The 18,016-nt window shown below is 41.4% G+C and overlaps 2 protein-coding genes across 3 annotated transcripts; one reads left to right on the top strand and one right to left on the bottom strand.

The window, feature by feature from the left end:
• Positions 1-1,515: 1,515 nt before the first annotated feature.
• LOC115796861 (polyubiquitin-like) lies at positions 1,516-2,752 on the bottom strand. The gene is made up of 2 exons (XM_030753326.1): positions 2,185-2,752; positions 1,516-1,811 (listed from the first exon to the last, which is right to left on the bottom strand). The coding sequence occupies exons 1-2, from the start codon at positions 2,327-2,329 to the stop codon at positions 1,678-1,680; spliced, it is 279 nt and encodes a 92-aa protein (XP_030609186.1). The 5' UTR covers positions 2,330-2,752; the 3' UTR covers positions 1,516-1,677.
• On the top strand, positions 2,625-17,861 carry LOC115796843 (probable E3 ubiquitin-protein ligase ARI5). 2 transcript variants are annotated; one of them, XM_030753305.1, is made up of 5 exons: positions 2,625-3,006; positions 3,204-3,301; positions 3,716-3,889; positions 16,351-16,814; positions 17,296-17,861. In XM_030753305.1, the coding sequence occupies exons 1-4, from the start codon at positions 2,916-2,918 to the stop codon at positions 16,804-16,806; spliced, it is 819 nt and encodes a 272-aa protein (XP_030609165.1). In that variant the 5' UTR covers positions 2,625-2,915; the 3' UTR covers positions 16,807-16,814; positions 17,296-17,861. The 2 variants fall into 2 exon arrangements, with proteins under 2 accessions (XP_030609165.1, XP_030609164.1); XM_030753304.1 differs by having other exon boundaries at positions 16,351-17,861.
• Positions 17,862-18,016: the final 155 nt, after the last annotated feature.

Raw genomic sequence — 18,016 nt, forward strand, 5'->3', positions numbered from 1 at the left:
ATAAATGTTGAATAATAATACAACATTTCAAAAGAGAATCAGCAGCTACTTGAGAAAGTGCAAACTTAGTGTTGCCCTGTAGGGTACCAACAAGCCTTGTAACTCACAGTCAGTTCATGGTGCCATGAACTCAAGAATCTGAGCAAGACAGGGGATCCAGAGAGCCAAAAGTGGAAAACACAGGTATCAGAGAACAATGAATGTTTATCTTTAAAAGACAATAAAGCCAAATTCTTAGAAGGTCTGAGAGTTTGTTTTTCCAGAACTCACTTTCACAGATTTCCCCTGTTTGCAGGTGTGTTTCTACCAGAAAACAAACTGACAGGTTTCCACATTGACTTTGATCAACAAGTTGGTACTGAGTGGAGAAAATAGTTAAGATACTGCTGGTAAACTGTAATCATAGGAGCGTCAGCTGGAGCCAGAAGAAACCACACCTACTCTGGAGGCGAGAACATGGTTAATGTGTCACACACACTCTTCTGTATGACATGGCAAAGACAGAACAAAAAGGAGAACAGAGGGAAAGCAGGACAACACCAGGAAGCAAAGGTGACCATGACACAGGAACTGAGGCAACCAGCTCAGGCACAGAGCCAGAAACTAAAGAAGAGAGTTTATCCACAGAAACAAGAAGAAAGAAGAAGTAAGGAGAAACAGTAAACACAGCGACAAACTCCACTGAACAAAAGAAACATTAAAGAAACTAAACGCAGATTCCCAAACTAGAACTAAAATAGTCTCAGCATCACTGTGATAAAAGCATCATCAAAATTCAATAAATCATAAGAATGAAACCTTAAAGACTAGAATACAGAATAAAAGCCTAAAGAGAAACTGAACTCAGATACATTAACAATAGATCTGAATCTGAAGTGCAGCACAAAATCCTACAGGAATCACACCTTTGTAATGTTGTGTTGCCTCTTAGTGCAATAACACTAAATTTTAATGTGAATAAAAGTAAAACTGATTTGTCAGTCTGAATGGATAAAATAGTTTCTGTTTGCTGGTAGATTGTTAGAGCTGTTCGTGGGACCCCTGATGGTACCTGCTCTACATGAAAACAAAGCATGGCACTGATAATTAACTGACACTAAACCCACTTTACTTAACTGAAATAAAAACTACACTTTAGATAATAGTTATACAATATTTTAGACCAAAAACTACCTAGAAAATAAAAACACTGAAAGTCTCCTTCATTTTAGTTGTTGCCAATTTCCTCAAATTTGTCAAACCAAGTATGAAGAAGCTTTGAAGAGTTTATGGACGTCTCCATGACTCTGAGACAATTTCCTTCAGAGAGTGTTGTGTTTGTGTTGTAAGACCTTTTATGAGCTACTTAAATGTGTCATGACTAATCTGACTGATAGAAACTAAACATTTAAAAACAACTAAAATGTAAAAGTTACATTAACATTTAATAACAAATAAAAATAAATTTAAAAATGCAACAAAAATACCTTTGGAAAGAAGTTTTATTTTATAGAATAATTGAGATCAATGTTGCAGACATTTGGAATAAAGCATAATCACTGTAAAGGTTTGTCATTAAACAGTATATCAATGTAATCAGTGTAACGTTTACATGACATGTAAATAGCATCAAGAGGTTTCATGAAGCATCATAGACAGTAGCAGCAGTGGTGGTGATGTAAGGGGAGATGATCTCAGTCATGCTGACAGTCCTCCAGGAACCTTCATCACCATGTGAATCACAGACATGTGCTGGATGCCATAATCAGACAGAAGACTATCATCTCCATCCAGCATCTGATCTGTGAATATCAGCCGCAGGGCCTCCTCTCCTACACACACACACGCACACACACGCACACACGCACACACACGCACACAATTTAAATGCATATGAAATGTAAGTTTATGTTTACTGAAAAGTTCAACATTTTAAAGTTTTGCTTCTATTACTAAAGACTGTTTCTCCTCATGGTCACTAAAAACACTGATGGTGGAAACGCTAAATGACCAAACTTTCTTTATTGTTCTTTATTTTTCTCTAACAGCTTTAATGCAGACATTTTTGCCCAGGAAACTCTTCAGCTACAGCTAACTACATTTACGTGAGCAGCCTGATGTTAAGTTAGAGCTATTTCTTCTTGGCTCAGCTTAGTATCATTTGTGTGCTTCATTATATTTACTGTTTGTTTTCTCCGGTCTTACCTGTGGTCTCCGGAAGCTTCTGCGCCAGCTTTTCCTTCAGCTGCCGCACTGTCATGCTCTTAAACTGCTCCTCAGTGTTGCACAGGTCGAGCGTCATCTTCTGACCCCTCAGTCCATGAACCACAACTTGGTAGATTTTTCCCATTTTGCGCTGATTTGACTGCGACTTGTTGCGCTCCTAAAGTGTCGCTGAACAGCAGCTGTTTGACGTCAGAGAACATGTGGATGCTTTCGCTTTCATTCTTCCTCTTCATCATCATTTCATAATAATATTAATAATAATGATAACTCAGGATTTTTGCTTCTATTTCAGCTTCAAACTGTTATTAAATGTTTATTATTCCACTTCAGGTGATTAACAGCTGTGTTTGTCACGTGATCAGGGAGTGCTTGTTTACCAGCTGTTCCGCATTAATAAATATCTCATTCAAAGCCGGTGTAAGGCAAAAATGTTTCTAAGTTAAACTCAAAAAGCTCCTTAAAGCCTTAAAGCTGTTCTCAGGATTGACGATACACAAAATACGAACATACTAAAACGTTTCAGACCTGCGGTTCCGCATCATGTGACTTGCTGTAAGTGCCTGTAAGAAACTGAAAGTTAAATAAGCTGCTAAATGTCGGAGCTTTAAATGAGGAAGACAGAGCGACAGCCTCGGAGCTCGTTTCATTTAAAGCGTGTGGACCAAGAACACAGTTGTCCTCAGAGGGCAGATTACATCATCTGAACCAGAATGACTTCACAAGATGAGGATGAGAAGAGATACGACCCCAACGACAGCACGCTGACATTTGTCAACAGGCAGGATGATCTGGACCCATTATGTACGAACTAAAATGTTTTTTTCAATACACCGTTTGTACTTTAACCTGCGGGTATGATGAATCTGTCATTGTTAGTTTACCATTTAAAGCTGCTGCTGGTGTTAGACTATAAACGGAAATCCTAACATATTGTTGGTAAGTTATCATATTGGTCACATAGTCTGCAGTGACCCTGATATTGTTTTTGTTCTGTGCAGCCGGTGATGACGAAGACAGTCTGGTGGCAGAGATGTCCTGCGGTCATGCCGTCACAGCGGAATCGCTCACCGGGTGGTGCCGCAGTCTGCTGGATCAGGTTTGTTCTTCATTTCTTCCTTCTTTTTCTCTTTGTTTTCAAAATGTGGCCCATACTCACATTTCTAGCACTACATTTTATCTTTGTAAATGATCTTTGATCGGAGCATGATGCTAATTTTGTTTTTTAATTTGTAATGTGCTCCTAAATGTTTACTGTAATACAGCAAATGGAAATGCCAAATAGGTCACTCTTCTTCACTTATAAACAAAACAAAAGCCTTTCATTCTGATTTGGCTTTATGGGACTTTTCGAGATGAAGCTCTTTGCTCCCAGCTGTTTTGGTTCATTTTCACTACCCTCGTATTTTTGGCAGGAGTTGAATGTTTTGACAGCACACTCATATAACCAGCACCCCCACCCCTACAAACCTCTGCCTCATTAAGGGCCAATTAACTCTTTGTGTCCTCACAGGGCCAGTACAGATTTAAGTGTCCCGCTTTAAATGATGACACCTTGGAAAAGTGTGATGCAGTGTGGTCCTATCCAGAGGTGCGCAGGCTGGCAGCACTGACAGTTGAAGAGATGGCATACTTTGAAGAGAGGATCGCCCAACTGGCAGCCAGAGAATATTGTGACCTTAGAACCGTAAGTGCTCTACAGAGATGGTTTCTAATTCATTCAGCAACCATAAACACACAGGCATAAGATAGGAAGACACAGGGCAAGACGGCCCGACTTACCTATTGGTAGCTTAAAATTTCATACTGTTGATGTTTATCCATAAAACATAAGAATTTGAAATGACAATTTGGTCTTTTACAGAGGATATGTTTAACTTCTCTGTACCCAGGTCAGATTGCTGCCATTTTATTTTTTTACTTTTAAGCTGTTCAAACAGCTTGTAAACAACCTTAATGTTTATAAATAAGGGGAACAAAATGTGCAAAATTGTGTTTGTGACAAATTTAAATAACAGATAATTACTTACAAAACTTTTGAGCACCATGTTTAATAGAAACTGGTATAAAAAAAAAAACATACAAAACATTGCATTTTTTCCACTTAGGCTCATTTTAAATTGTATACCAGTAAAAAAAAAAAAAAAAAGTTTCTAAAAAGTTAATGGCACAGTCATGGTATCACTGTATCTCATCAATTCCTGCTTTAACAACACAATGCAAGCATTTGTGTAATGAGGAGACTAAGTGCTGCAGCTTTAAAATGTTGCTTGTTACAGGATTTTAACTGTTTGTATGTTTGGAGCCTCCTTTTCTGTGCTATGTTATAATCCTCCAGAAGCTTTCAGTGGGTCACTTTAATATTTTGACTCTACAACGTTGAGTAGAGATAGAAGTTAGTGAGCTAACACACACACACACAATGCTTATCTTGTGCAAGCTTTTCTGGGCCAAGAAACTAGCTGATTTATCCTGACACAGTTTATCTCAACTCAACTTTATTTATAAAGCACTTTAAAATCAAATGCAGTTGGCCAAAGTGCTGTGCACAACTAAGAACAAACAAGCAAAACACAGACATATGATAAGGAAAGAATTAATAAATAAAAACCACAGCTAAGAAAATAAAGAAAACCAACATCTTAAACTGAGTTAAAAGCCAACAAGAAAAAATTTGTTTTAAAAGAGGACTTAAAAGCAGAGAGTGAGTCAGCCTGCTTAATGTGCAAGGGAAGATCGTTCCACAGTTTGGGGGCAGCAACTGACAATGTGTGGTCACCTCTGGACTTCCTCTTTGTCTTTGGGACAGCCAGCAGTTCCAGATCAGCTGACCTGAGTGAAGGAACGTACAGGTGGAGCAGATCAGACATATACACTCCTGATCAAAATCTTAAGACCAGTTAAAAAATTGCAAGAATTTGCATTTTGCACTATTGGATCTTAAGAAGGTTCTAAGTAGAGCTTCACAATGCTAAAAGAAGAAATTGGTGCAAGAGACAAACTTTTGAGCAGGGAATTTATTGAAAACTGCATTTACACTCAAACATACATACAAAACGTTTGCCAAGAGGATGTCTGAACTGATCCTATCCACAGATTGATGTTAATGTGTGTCTGGGACAACCTTCTGTGAATAAATCCTAAGGTCATCAGTGGCTGTCATGGTGGCAGCTTAAAGACCTGCTGGAGGACATGGGTGGTGAGAGAAGTTGGGGGGGTCTCCTGAAGCAGCAAATGGGGGCTAAATGAGCTGTGGCTCCAGCAGTTGCAGAAGAAAAACTTGGGTGTTGGAGGATTTTGGAGGAGGACTCTTGGCTGACCTCAAACAAGTTCTGGCCACCCGTCTTTGTGACTGTTACACAGAGCAAATGTTAGCTTGCATTTGTCCATGAAATGAATCAATGAACTGTGTTTACTCAGCCTGAAAATGCAGATGGGCTGTTGTCGTCACTCCGGCAGGCGGGCAGCTTTCGATTTTGTGAACCTGGTCAATCAAAAACAATGTCACCTAGGATGTTGTGTAGCGACTCCACCACCATTTGCCCCTACACCTTTGAGCAGGGAGTACTGCACCGCTGACTCGCTCTTAATTGATCACAAACAATTCAGTTCCCACATTGCACTTCAAGATGTTTATTTGTATGTTCCGAGCTTCCACACAGCAGTCAAGCCCAAGCATATGCAGGCTACTTCATGGCACTCCATACAAAGCGAGGCATCACATAGAAAGCATGAAGAAAGTGCTTAGAAAGCGGTCAACAAAAATACACTCTTCCTACTCACCGATACTCCGTGCTGACACACCGGTGACCAGGTGATTATATTTCCTACCCATTAACCAAACACCTCCCACGTGACCTACGTGCCTGCCGTAATCCCAGGCATAAACATGCAACACCGTAAATTCACCATAACACCAACTGAGTTGTATATGGCTCTTACATCCCAGCCCCTAATTATTACACAATGTAATAATTATAAACCATAAAACTATACATTCTAGATACCACACATGCTGATTCAAAATTTATCACACCTAAATAAAAATAAGTAAAGTTCAAAGTTTAAACCAAGGGTTCCACCCTATGGCCAAACTAAACAATGTTCTGCAAGTCTGTCAGTCTAAGTTGTCAGCACACTGTCCAATCGTCTCTTCAATAGAACGTCATACATCTGCCTCCAATAGCAAACAGACTTTCGTTATAGGCCTGTCCAAACAGTTAGTCTTGGTCTTGATTTTTAAGCGTCGCACAAATCCTCCCTCATCTGTGAAAGTCTGAATGATTCTCCCCATAAGCCAGGAATTGCGAGGAGAAGTCTCATCAATGATAAGCACAACGTCTCCCACCACCATGTTGCGCTTGATGCCACTCCATTTATGCCGTTCCTGCAGCTGAAGTAAATACTCCTTAGACCATCTCTTCCAAAACAAGTCAGCCATATACTGAACCTGTCTCCAACGACGACGAACATAAATGTCATCCCTTTGAAACTCTCCAGGTGGTAATACCGGAAAGGTCTTCAATAGCAAAAGATGATTTGGAGTTAATGCTTCCAAGTCATTAGGATCCGTAGATGCCTTAGTAATCGGACGTCCATTCAAAATAGCTTCCACCTCACAAAGAGCAGTGTGGAATCCATCCTCATCCAGGGTCTGCAGCTTAAATGTGGAGTTGAGAACCTTCCTTATAGATCTTATCAACCTTTCCCAAGAGCCTCCATGATGTGATCCTGTTGGAGGGTTAAAAAGCCACTTGATGCCCTTCTGAAGAAGGTAATCATGGATCTGCCCATGATTCCATCCTTCCAAAGCTTCTCTCAACTCTCGTTCTCCTCCAATGAAATTGGTACCGTTATCAGCCCTCATCTCTTGAACCTGGCCCCGTCTTGCTATGAATCGTCGCAATGCATTGATGAAAGAATCAGTGTCCAATGATGTTGCTACCTCAATATGAACAGCTCTTATAGCTAAACAAGTAAAGATCACTCCATACCTTTTCACTCTGTTCCTTCGGCTTTTGACTTCAAATGGTCCAAAATAATCTACTCCAACTCTAGAGAATGGAGCTTCATCAGGGTATACCCTGTCTGTAGGCAAATCTGCCATTTTTTGACACACTGGAATTGCTTGTAGCCGACGACAAATTACACATTTTGAAAGAATTTTTCTTATTGCTGTACTTGCACCTGGAATCCAATATTTTTGGCGTAATCTTGACAACATGTAATTACATCCGCCATGACCCACTTCATGATGTATGTGCCTCAACAGTAGATCTGTTATATGCAATCCTTTCTCCAGTATGATCGGATGTTTTGTCTCTTCTGGCATCAGTGCCCTAGATAACCGTCCACCAACTCTGAGAATCCCATCCTTTACCACAGGAGAAAGCCTAAACATATGACTTTTCCTTTTGACGTTTCTACCACTCTGCAAACATGCAAGTTCATCAGAATATGCTGTTTTCTGGCAGAACTTACCGTATTTTTCGGACTATACGTCGCTCCGGAGTATAGGTCGCACCAGCCAAAAAATGCATAATAAAGAAGAAAAAAACATATATAGGTCGCACTGGACTATAAGTCGCACTTTTTTTTTTTGGGGGGGGGGGGGGGGGGGGGGGGGGGGGGGGGGGTGATAGAATCCGAGACCCAGAGCAGAAATTCCATCTTGAACGGCAATTTAAAATAATAATGGATTAAAGAACAGGACGAACACGGTTACGCCTACGTTATGCTAACGTAGCACATTCAGCTACATGACGCACAACGAACACGTGTTCGGTATGTTAACGTAACATTAAGTTATTCAGATAACCATAGCATAAAGAACATACTAACAAGTTAACCAAAACATCAATCCATTGAATTCTTCATCCTCGGTGTCACTTCTAAACAATTCCGTACACTCCGTAGACGAAGCGCCGCTTCCTCTTCTGTGTCGCGTTAGTCAGACTCGTCGTCAGCTGCAGTTCCAATTATTCCAGCCTTTCTGAATCCCAACAGGATGGTTTGTCACTGAAGCCCATGTTTTCTTGATCCATCCAATGACTTCCAGGAAAGTTGGGTGGCGCATTCTCCCAGTTGCCGTTAAGCTGTGCTCTCCATCCATCATCCACTGCGCCCACAGGTTACGCAAGACTGCCTTAAAGCTGCAGTTCACGGAGATGTCAAGTGGCTGGAGTATTTTGGTTCATGTGTTATAAATGTCACATATACGTCGCTCCGGAGTATAGGTCGCACCCCCAGCCAAACTATGAAAAAAAGTGCGACTTATACTCCGGAAAATACGGTAATTATTTCATTCTCAGCATTTGTCAGCTCATCTACTGTTAGCAGACTTCCAAAAGCTTGACCTTTAGCTTGATTTACTGACTCAGGTTGGGCAGAAACCAAATCCAACTCCTTCCTTTTCCGACAAAGTTGCAAGAGCAAAGTCTTAAACCTCAAGATCCAAGCTACTGCCCTTCTCAATCGAGTCCATGAGGAGAAGTACTCCATTAAACTCATAATTACATCCATTGCATTAGAACAATGTAGGGCATTTGCTACCATACTGATTCTCATCTCTGGATCATTCACCAAAGGTTCAGTCAGACAATCTGGATTTACAGGCCATTCCTGTTCAGGCTGCAGAAGATAAGATGGTCCTGAGAGCCAGGTCTTCGTCCTCAAGAAAACATCTATCTTCAAACCCCTAGAAGCTACATCTGCTGGGTTGCTTGAAGTGTTGACATACCTCCATTGAGAAGGGTGTGACACTTTTAGAATCTCTGAGACCCTGTTTGCAACAAAGGTACGAAACCTTAATGTCTCATTGTTAATGTACTTCAAAACAGTAGTACTATCTGTCCAAAACACTGACTGCTGAAGGTCCATGTGCAACTCCTGTTTCCAAAAAGAATCCATACGACTTGCTAAAGTAGCAGCTGTCAGTTCCATGCGAGGTACTGTCACTGACTTCAGAGGTGCCACCCTAGATTTTCCCATAATAAAGGCACTATGCACTTGTGAACGAATACTTTGCAACAGCAGGTAAGTCACTGCACCGTAACCATCTTCACTTGCATCTGAAAAATGATGCAATTGTGCTGTAATGACATCACCAAAGTCTGACGGTTTAAGACACCTAGCCACCTGAAACTGTTCCAACTGACGAAGCTCGTCCAGCCAATTCCTCCACTCATGTTCAGCTGATGGTGGTATGGGATCATCCCAACCCAGCTCACGTCTACACAACCTTTGCAAGATGATCTTTGCAGACAGGACAATGGGGCTCAGAATACCCAGAGGATCGTAAATTGAACTGATGACAGAAAGAATTCCCCTTCGTGTTAGAGGTCTGTCTTGCACCATAATCTTGAACTTAAAAGTGTCAGACTGAATGCACCATTGCACACCCAGTACCCTTTCCACTGGCAACAAACCATTTTCCAAATCCAAATCCTGCATGCCTTGTGCCCTTTGTGCCTCTGGTATGGCAGCCACAACTGCACGCCGATTGCTCATCCATTTTGTCAGTCTAAACCCGCCTTTAGAGCAAATGGAAACAAGGTCATGGTAGAGCATGACTGCCTCCCTTTCACTTGCTACTGACACAAGACAATCATCCACATAAAAACAGCATAGAAGTTTATCGACAGTCTGTTGATCATACTGCTCCTTATTGTCTTCTGCACATTTCCTCAAGGCAAAGTTGGCAACACTTGGTGAAGAAGTTGCACCAAAGAGATGCACTCGCATTCTGAAGTCGACTAACTCCTGCGTGATGTCTCCATTGGGCCACCACAAAAAACGCAACAAATCCATGTCCTCAACTGGCACCCTGACCTGATGGTACATGGACTCAATGTCTGCTGCAATCACCACTGGCTCCTTTCTGAACCTAGTTACAACTCCTATCAAAGAGCTAGTGAGATCTGGTCCCTGCATGAGTTCAGCATTAAGTGAAGCTGACTGAAAGGTAGCTCCACAGTCAAACACCACACGAATCTTACCCTTCTGAGGGTGATACACACCATGATGTGGGATATACCATAATCTCCCATCACTGCGTGCCAGTTCATCTTCAGACACTTGCTCTGCAAACCCTTTTGAAATGATGTCATTCATAAAGTTGGTGTAGTGTTGTTGAAACAAGGGATCCTTCTTAAACCTCCTTGTTAAATTCAAAGTACGTTGCTCAACAATCTTTCTGTTGTTTGGCATATTCAACTGAGTCCCTTTCAGTGGCAATGGTATCTGATAATGGCCATCCACAAGGGTAGCTGATTCTGACACCACTTTCATAAATTTTTGGTATTCTCTAGACAAAGCAAGTTGTTCATCATGTTTACATTCTGGGAAATCATTCTTAAACTGCTGCTTCCAAAGCTCGTCCAGGGTCAAAACTGAAATCCTATTGACTGTTGCAACATCCATTTCATCTCCATTTTCTCCTCCCAATGGTCCATTTACAGTCCAGCCAAGAGTTGTCCTAATAGCATAAGGTCCATCATTTATACTTTGGATCACCTGTAATGGTTCCAGCACCTTTGGTACATTTGTTCCAATCAACAACTCTATCTCGGAATCAATTTCTGGAAGTTGAATGCATCTTAAATGAGGCCATCTCTGTATGTCCTTCTGACTTGGGATGTTTTCCTTACATACAGGCATAGTCTCCTGAGTATAGGTACTTGGCAGATCAAAAAACATCTGGCTATCCAAGCCTGCCACTTCCAGTCTATTAACAACGTAGCTGTTGACCACCTTCTCTTGACCCATTGTCCGTAAGAGAATACGTGTCATTTTTCCAGAAAGATTAAGCTTATGCATCAGATTTTCAGTACAAAAGACAGCTGTACTACCTTGATCTAAAAAGGCGTAAGTTAGAATTGTCTTATTGCCTTTCCTTGCTTTAACTTGTACTGGGACTATAGGGAGTTTACAACCATTATTGCCAGCCCCAGTAAACCCACTGGATAAAGTACTGTCCACAGCAGTGGTTGGTCCTACGTTTCCATCTGTAGCTCCACCTCCGGCTGTTCCCTTTGAATAAATATGGAGCATTGTGGGGTGCTTTAAACAACACACTTTACATGAGAGGTGCTTCCTGCAATCCTTGCTAATATGCCCTGTACACAAGCAAGCAAAGCAAACTCCAGTTTCCTTTAAGAAAGAAAGTTTGTCACAATGAGCTCTCCTTTCCAATTGAGCACACAACTCCAAAGCGTGTCCACCTCCACAAAACAGACAAACTTTCTTGACCTCTGGCTTCTTTCCCCTAGTCTTAAAGTTGATGTTGTTATCCACAGCATTTACAGTCGTACCAAAACTACTTCCCTTGGACCTTATTTTGTGTCTTGAGCTGACTTGGTTCTTAACCTTACTTGATGCTGAGACTGAGTCCTGGATATCTCCAAACACAGGATCAGTTAAAATCTTCACCTGTCTCTCAACAAACTGAACAATGTCATTGAATACAACTCTTCGGTTAAACCTCTCTTGTATTTCACATACTGTTGTCCTCCATCTCTTCCTGCTCTTGTTGGAGACGGTCGCACTATCTCTCTCTCCCTGCCCTCCCCATCTCTCCGCTTGCTGCTTGCTGTGAGAGCGTCTTTTACACACTGTCCGAATAAGAACAAGATTGAAACATGGATCTGGCAAACTGGGCATTCTCCATCATTGATCGAATTTTTTCCACTATGAGATCCGGGACAGGGGAGCCTGCGTGTCCGAGTGGAACAGACCCAGTTGGATACGTCATCGACTCTTGGAGCTCGTGGAGACCGGTGTGCTTCTCAGCCCTTGGAGTGGAAGACGTGGAAGACGCATATATATTCGGCTTTTTGGTAGCGGTATCTTCTCTGTTTGGGCTCGGTGGATACCTGCTTTACTGGCAAATTAAGAAAATCTGGACGGCGGTTCGACATCTGCAGAGGCTGCCGACCCAGGTGGAAGGGCTGAGCAGAGCCGTACAAACTCAGACTCAAAGCCTGGTGGACCTGAGCCGCAAGATTAGCGAGCTCGCAAGCGAGAGGGGTTAGATCAGGAGATATAGTTCGGTTCTGCACAGTGAGGACGGCAATCAACGAATTTGGAATATTGGATTTTCGAATGGTTTCCCAGTAAGACTGAAGGCTGTTGGAAAAACAAGCAGCCTGTTCCAAAACAACATTTGTTATCAGGAATTCGGCTCCCCTGCCGGCCTTGGGTTGGCAACCATATCTCTCTCCAGGGCTCTGTGTGCGGCTGCTCTTCCCCCCACTCCGCGTTGTGATTTGTGAAGCTGGGTCTGGTGTATCACGGCCGCTGATGAAATTCCACCACTATCAGCGAACTGTTTTGGCTGGAACCTGGCATCTGGCTCCACAATGCCCCCACCTCTCGTCTCCGTCTGCATCCCCTCCTGACCTGACCTCACCTACCGCCGCTGTCCTAGCTTTACATGTGCAAATGCTTTGCTAAGGTGGTTTTTTTGGACCCTGGTATAGTGCTCTTTTTGAGCACTGTACCAGATGACTTTTTTTTTAATCTAACTTCCCCATGATGTGTTGTTTTCTCCTCCTGCCAAAGGTAGCGCTGCAAGTCGGCTGCATGACCCGAGGACACATATCCCCCCATGTGTGTTGTGTTTTGTGTATTCTTGGATGGTGTTCTGTAACTGCAATTTCCAATGTGTGAACTTGTTCACCCACATGGCAATAAAACTTCATTCATTCATTCATCCCTTAGCTTATATGGCAACTTCATGATTATGTTTTGCATATTAGCTGGTGTATCCAAATCATACAAGTACTGTACTTCATTCATGACATTGCAACATCCTCTCAGAAATAAACTGTAATCTTGAAGTGCCTTCACATCCTCAGATTTAATTGAAGCCCATGACAATGCCTTTTCTTTGTAGGCAACTGCAATCCTTTGTTCATTTCCAAAATGCTCCTGCAACAGAGACTTTGCCTGGGCATAACCTCTTACAGGATCCATATGATGACAACTTTTCACCAGCTCCTTTGGGTGACCTCTAGTGAATTGTTCAAGAAAATACAAACAGTCACTATGGCTGTCAGTTTTGCTTTCAACACTATTTTCAAAAGCTCTCATAAATGAATTGAACTCCAATGGATCTCCATCAAAAACCTTAATATCTCTTTTAGGCAAGGATGATGATTGCTGTTGTTGAATCAGTAATGTTATTTCATTTTGCTTCCTCAAAACACTGAATACATTGCTGCCATCACCTGTGCAGGTATTGATGTTACAGGCATTTCTATGATGCAAATCATGGTCTTGAGCACTGGCCTGGATGGTGGGCTGAAATTGATGATCTGTATTAGAAACTTGAGCGTGAACATTGTGAGGCAATGATTTAACCTTAGGCCTTATAGCAGGTTCATCACTTCTAATCATCGTTTGCCAATGTTTAGGTGCTTCAAACTTGGGCATAAACACAGCAGCATCAGCATTCAAGTTTATTAGCCTTCCTTTACTCTTATCAACATATGAGTTCATGGCATTAGACTGTCGGGTAATACTTTTTCTGATACCTGAGGTACTTGCAGTAGTTAGAACACTCAGCTTAGCCATATTTGCAGCAATTTCTTGTTCAAGATGAAGCATTTCCTTTTTTTTCCTTAGCTGTTCTTCCTGCTCCTCCAATGCATGCTTGTCCACCAACAATTTCTGCCTTGCCTTAAGTGCAGCCAACTCAGCCTCTGCCTTAATACGAATAGATGATGTAGATGATGCTAAAGATTTCCTTTCTCCAGAACTTTCTGCAGACCTTCTACTCGGTACATTAGAAATGCTATCATGTGGATTCACATCATCTTCTTGGCTCACTTGCGATGCAACAGAGCTGGTGGACTTAATTAGTATTTGAGGCGATTTGTCCATTTGAAAGAATGGCACTTCACTACTCCTTGGAACAAAGTCAGATTGCTCTGGATTGACAGAACTTTTAATTTCATTCAACCATTGAGTCACATCTTCTTTAAAGCCTTCACTATGACTTTCAACACTAGAAAACCAGTCATGCTGTTTGGTTTGTTCATCCTCAGGCAATAAAGAAATGAGTGTTTCATGAACCTTTGAAGCAATCTCTGATAACTGAGTGAGCGTTTGTAACTGAACGTTCACTTGTGCAGCATTTTCATTTTGTTTCATAAGTTCTTTCATAGAAAGTATCAACTCTCTGATTTTATTCACATGTATCTTGCGCTCCTTTTGCAATGTTTCAATTTTGTTTCCCAGAGCTTTTGCAGTGAGTTTGACTGTTCTCTTTGCAACCACAGCGTCAGACTCCTTACTTTCACTGTTATGTTACAGGAAACACATCAAAGCATAGTCCATTCAAGCACAATTTGGCATGTCCCTCTTCCAACTCCATAATGAACATCAAACGACATCTTCAGAAGCCAGACACAGCTCAGCAGACCTTGGCTGGGCAAACTACGCCCCCAATGGACGTAACACGAACAACAACTCCATTTCAGCGTTTTCCTCGTTTCACAGCAAACAGAATGGCATTTGTTACATTCCTGGCTTTATGTTCCCAGAGCAGGACCAGTCAACTCACATTGATGAGATTCTATTGCGCCTCAAAAACTCTCAATGTCCAGGTACAGCATAAGTACAGCCTATCAAAATGTCCATATTTTTGTTGACAATGTCGTGTAGCGACTCCACCACCATTTGCCCCTACACCTTTGAGCAGGGAGTACTGCACCGCTGACTCGCTCTTAATTGATCACAAACAATTCAGTTCCCACATTGCACTTCAAGATGTTTATTTGTATGTTCCGAGCTTCCACACAGCAGTCAAGCCCAAGCATATGCAGGCTACTTCATGGCACTCCATACAAAGCGAGGCATCACATAGAAAGCATGAAGAAAGTGCTTAGAAAGCGGTCAACAAAAATACACTCTTCCTACTCACCGATACTCCATGCTGACACACCGGTGACCAGGTGATTATATTTCCTACCTATTAACCAAACACCTCCCACGTGACCTACGTGCCTGCCGTAATCCCAGGCATAAACATGCAACACCGTAAATTCACCATAACACCAACTGAGTTGTATATGGCTCTTACATAGGATGTTCAAATTCATACCATGAATGCATGGACCTAAAATCTAAGAGAGGTCAGAGGTCAAGTTTTCTGAAAATTTGCTGAACGCGTTAACTCGAGAATGATGTCCTAGGAGTTTGACCTAGATTTTCAATTTGATGTCATAGATGTATCTGCTAAAAATCTCAGATGACTTAGTTCTTACCATAATAACAGCAGTCACTGATAGTGACAATATTCTCAGTGGTTTATATTTAACATGATTTTAGAGCTTCTTTTGCTAATTATGTGTTCTTCCTTTTATCATTGTACTATTTTCAACAACATAGTTTGCAGATCATTTAACATTTTTTTTAACTTAAAATTTACACAGTCTGACAACTTAAAAAAAAAAAAAAAAAAGCAAGTTTGTATCTGAGTCTTAAAGGTGTTGGAAATGAGAATTTGTTACTTAAAAATGGGCTTAGGAAGTTGGGTAAATTATTTTTCATAGGATTGATGGCTCAATCTCCAGGTTTACCTACACACACATTAAAGTAGGCTTGATATGACTCTAAACCAGGGGTGGGCCACTCCAGGCCTCGAGGGCCGGTGTCCTGCAGGTTTTAGATGTGTTCCTGAGCTAACACACCTGAATCACATATAGAAGTCATTAGCAGGACTCTGGAGAACTTGACTGCATACTGAGGAGGTAATTCAGCCATTTGATTCTGGTGTGTTGGATCAGGGACACATCTAAAACCTGCAGGATACCGGCCCTCGAGGCCTGGGATTGCCCACCCCTGCTCTAAACCCTAAAGTGTTTGTGATGGTTAGACTAGTGTATTGTATGGAAGCTCATTGAATCAGTTTCTGAGTGTGGATGTGTAGACGTGAGGGCTGAATAACAGCTTCCTTTAAAAAAAAAAAGCTTTTTCACAGGTCAGGCTGATGATTTCATTTTATGCACAGATTAAATAATAAAGTGTTTGTATCACTGTCAGATTTACTGCACTGATATGGGGGAAGTACCAGTCTTCTCATCACAATATTGCTAAGAAAGTAAAAAACAAATTTTGAGCTTTCCTTTTGTTTTTCTACAACAGTGTCCTGGCTGTAAGACTTATGTGGAGAGAGAGGACCTGACTAACCTCAGTGTCAGGTGCACAATCTGCACAACAGACAACAACGAAGTGTACGAGTTCTGCTGCCAGTGTTTGAGGCCATGGGAAGGTAGAGCTCCACGCTCTGATCGCTGCGACAATGACGGCTGTGCGAACCACGACCTCGAACTTCTCAAGAACTGCAAGACTACTGACCTCCCTCAGGTTCAGGGGGTTGATGCCTGTCCCTCCATCCGAGCCTGTCCCACCTGTGGTGAGATAGTGGAGCACGATCAAACAGGCTGCAAGAACGTCATCTGTCCTCGCTGTCAGAAAGAGTTCTGCTTTGTGTGTCTGAAACTCACTCCTGAGTGCTTGAGGACGAGCTCTTACTTCATCCCCTGCAGTGATGGTGTGGCTCCCAGACAAACATCCATACCTGTGTGGCACAGAAACTAAGAGGCAACATGGACTCTGATTGTGCTTTCTTTTCTCATAGTAGACTCTCCTTTAGGATTTCATTAGAACACAAAAGTTTTACTGGCTGGCTTTTTCTTGTAGATGATTAAGTTTTATGCTGTATAATAATTGAAAATTGTTTTCCTTTAAAATTTATTTCTGCTCAGCCATCGTTATTCGTAAATAGTTGTATGACTTAATAAATATGTCAAGGGTTGGCTGTGTGACAGGCAGAGTAAGACCCAAGTGCAGGACACAGAGGCAAACAGATTTATACTTAACAGGGCAGTTTTAACAAATTACAAAATACCAGACCGAGATATTACTGGAGTCAGTCATACAGAACCACAGAGAAGCCTGAGGGGAATACACAAGGGACTAAGGGTTTAAATACACACAAGGTAATTAGGAAGAGTGGAGACAGCAGGGAGAACAGGTGAACAGAATGAGATTAATGACACAAGAGAAGCAAAACTGAACACAAAGCACATGGAACAAGTGAGCAAACATGACACAACACAGGGACACGTACACCAAAGAATACAAAACGCAGCCACCCAGAGTAAGACTCGTGAACTGGATACAGAGACAGATGATAAAATATCAGACAAACAGGCAGACAAAATGGACCTGAGTTAAGACTAACCTAAATGGAGACGTATAAAGGAGAAGAATCTTAATGAACAAGTTATGAAACAAGCTGAAGAAATTTAACAGTAACAAAACAGGGTCCGAAACCCAGCATGAGAAAATTTGTCTTTTAACTAAAGAAAAAATGTTTTCGAAGGCTGATGCAAATAGATACATGCCTGTGAATGAAGATCCAGTAGAGCAGGATAAATGACAGGAGTAACATTTATCCACATTTAAAATCAAATATAGATGTTTTTTTATATATAGTTGTAACATCACAGCAACAGTAAAAGTAGTCTGATCACTGCGGGTATAAAAATAAAAGCCTGAAAAGCCTTTCATAAAAAAAAAAAAAAACTGATGTGCTTTTGTTTTTTAAACTTTTTATACTGTTAATTTAACTGTACTCGTTCTAATAAATACCAAACAGTGAAAATAATAAAAGCTTTGTATACATGAGACCATAACAATACTCCTACTCAGCTTGTGCTTTCTATATGTTTTCTTCCTTGTATTGTGTAGGAGGTAGGCAGTGTGGTAGAAGCTGGTCCACAGAAGCAGACACACATTAAACACT

The sequence above is a fragment of the Archocentrus centrarchus genome, chromosome 18 (genome assembly GCF_007364275.1).
Source record: "Archocentrus centrarchus isolate MPI-CPG fArcCen1 chromosome 18, fArcCen1, whole genome shotgun sequence".
Taxonomy (NCBI): domain Eukaryota; kingdom Metazoa; phylum Chordata; class Actinopteri; order Cichliformes; family Cichlidae; genus Archocentrus; species Archocentrus centrarchus.

Bases quoted from the DNA above. Each gene is read 5' to 3' on its own strand.
- LOC115796861 (XM_030753326.1), bottom strand. From the start codon at position 2,329: ATGGGAAAAATCTACCAAGTTGTGGTTCATGGACTGAGGGGTCAGAAG. The intron at 1,812-2,184 runs GTAAGACCGGAG...GTGTGTGTGTAG, and splicing joins GAAGCTTCCGGAGACCACAG to GAGAGGAGGCCCTGCGGCTG.
- LOC115796843 (XM_030753304.1), top strand. From the start codon at position 2,916: ATGACTTCACAAGATGAGGATGAGAAGAGATACGACCCCAACGACAGC. The intron at 3,007-3,203 runs GTACGAACTAAA...TGTTCTGTGCAG, and splicing joins GGATGATCTGGACCCATTAT to CCGGTGATGACGAAGACAGT. The intron at 3,890-16,350 runs GTAAGTGCTCTA...TTTCTACAACAG, and splicing joins AATATTGTGACCTTAGAACC to TGTCCTGGCTGTAAGACTTA.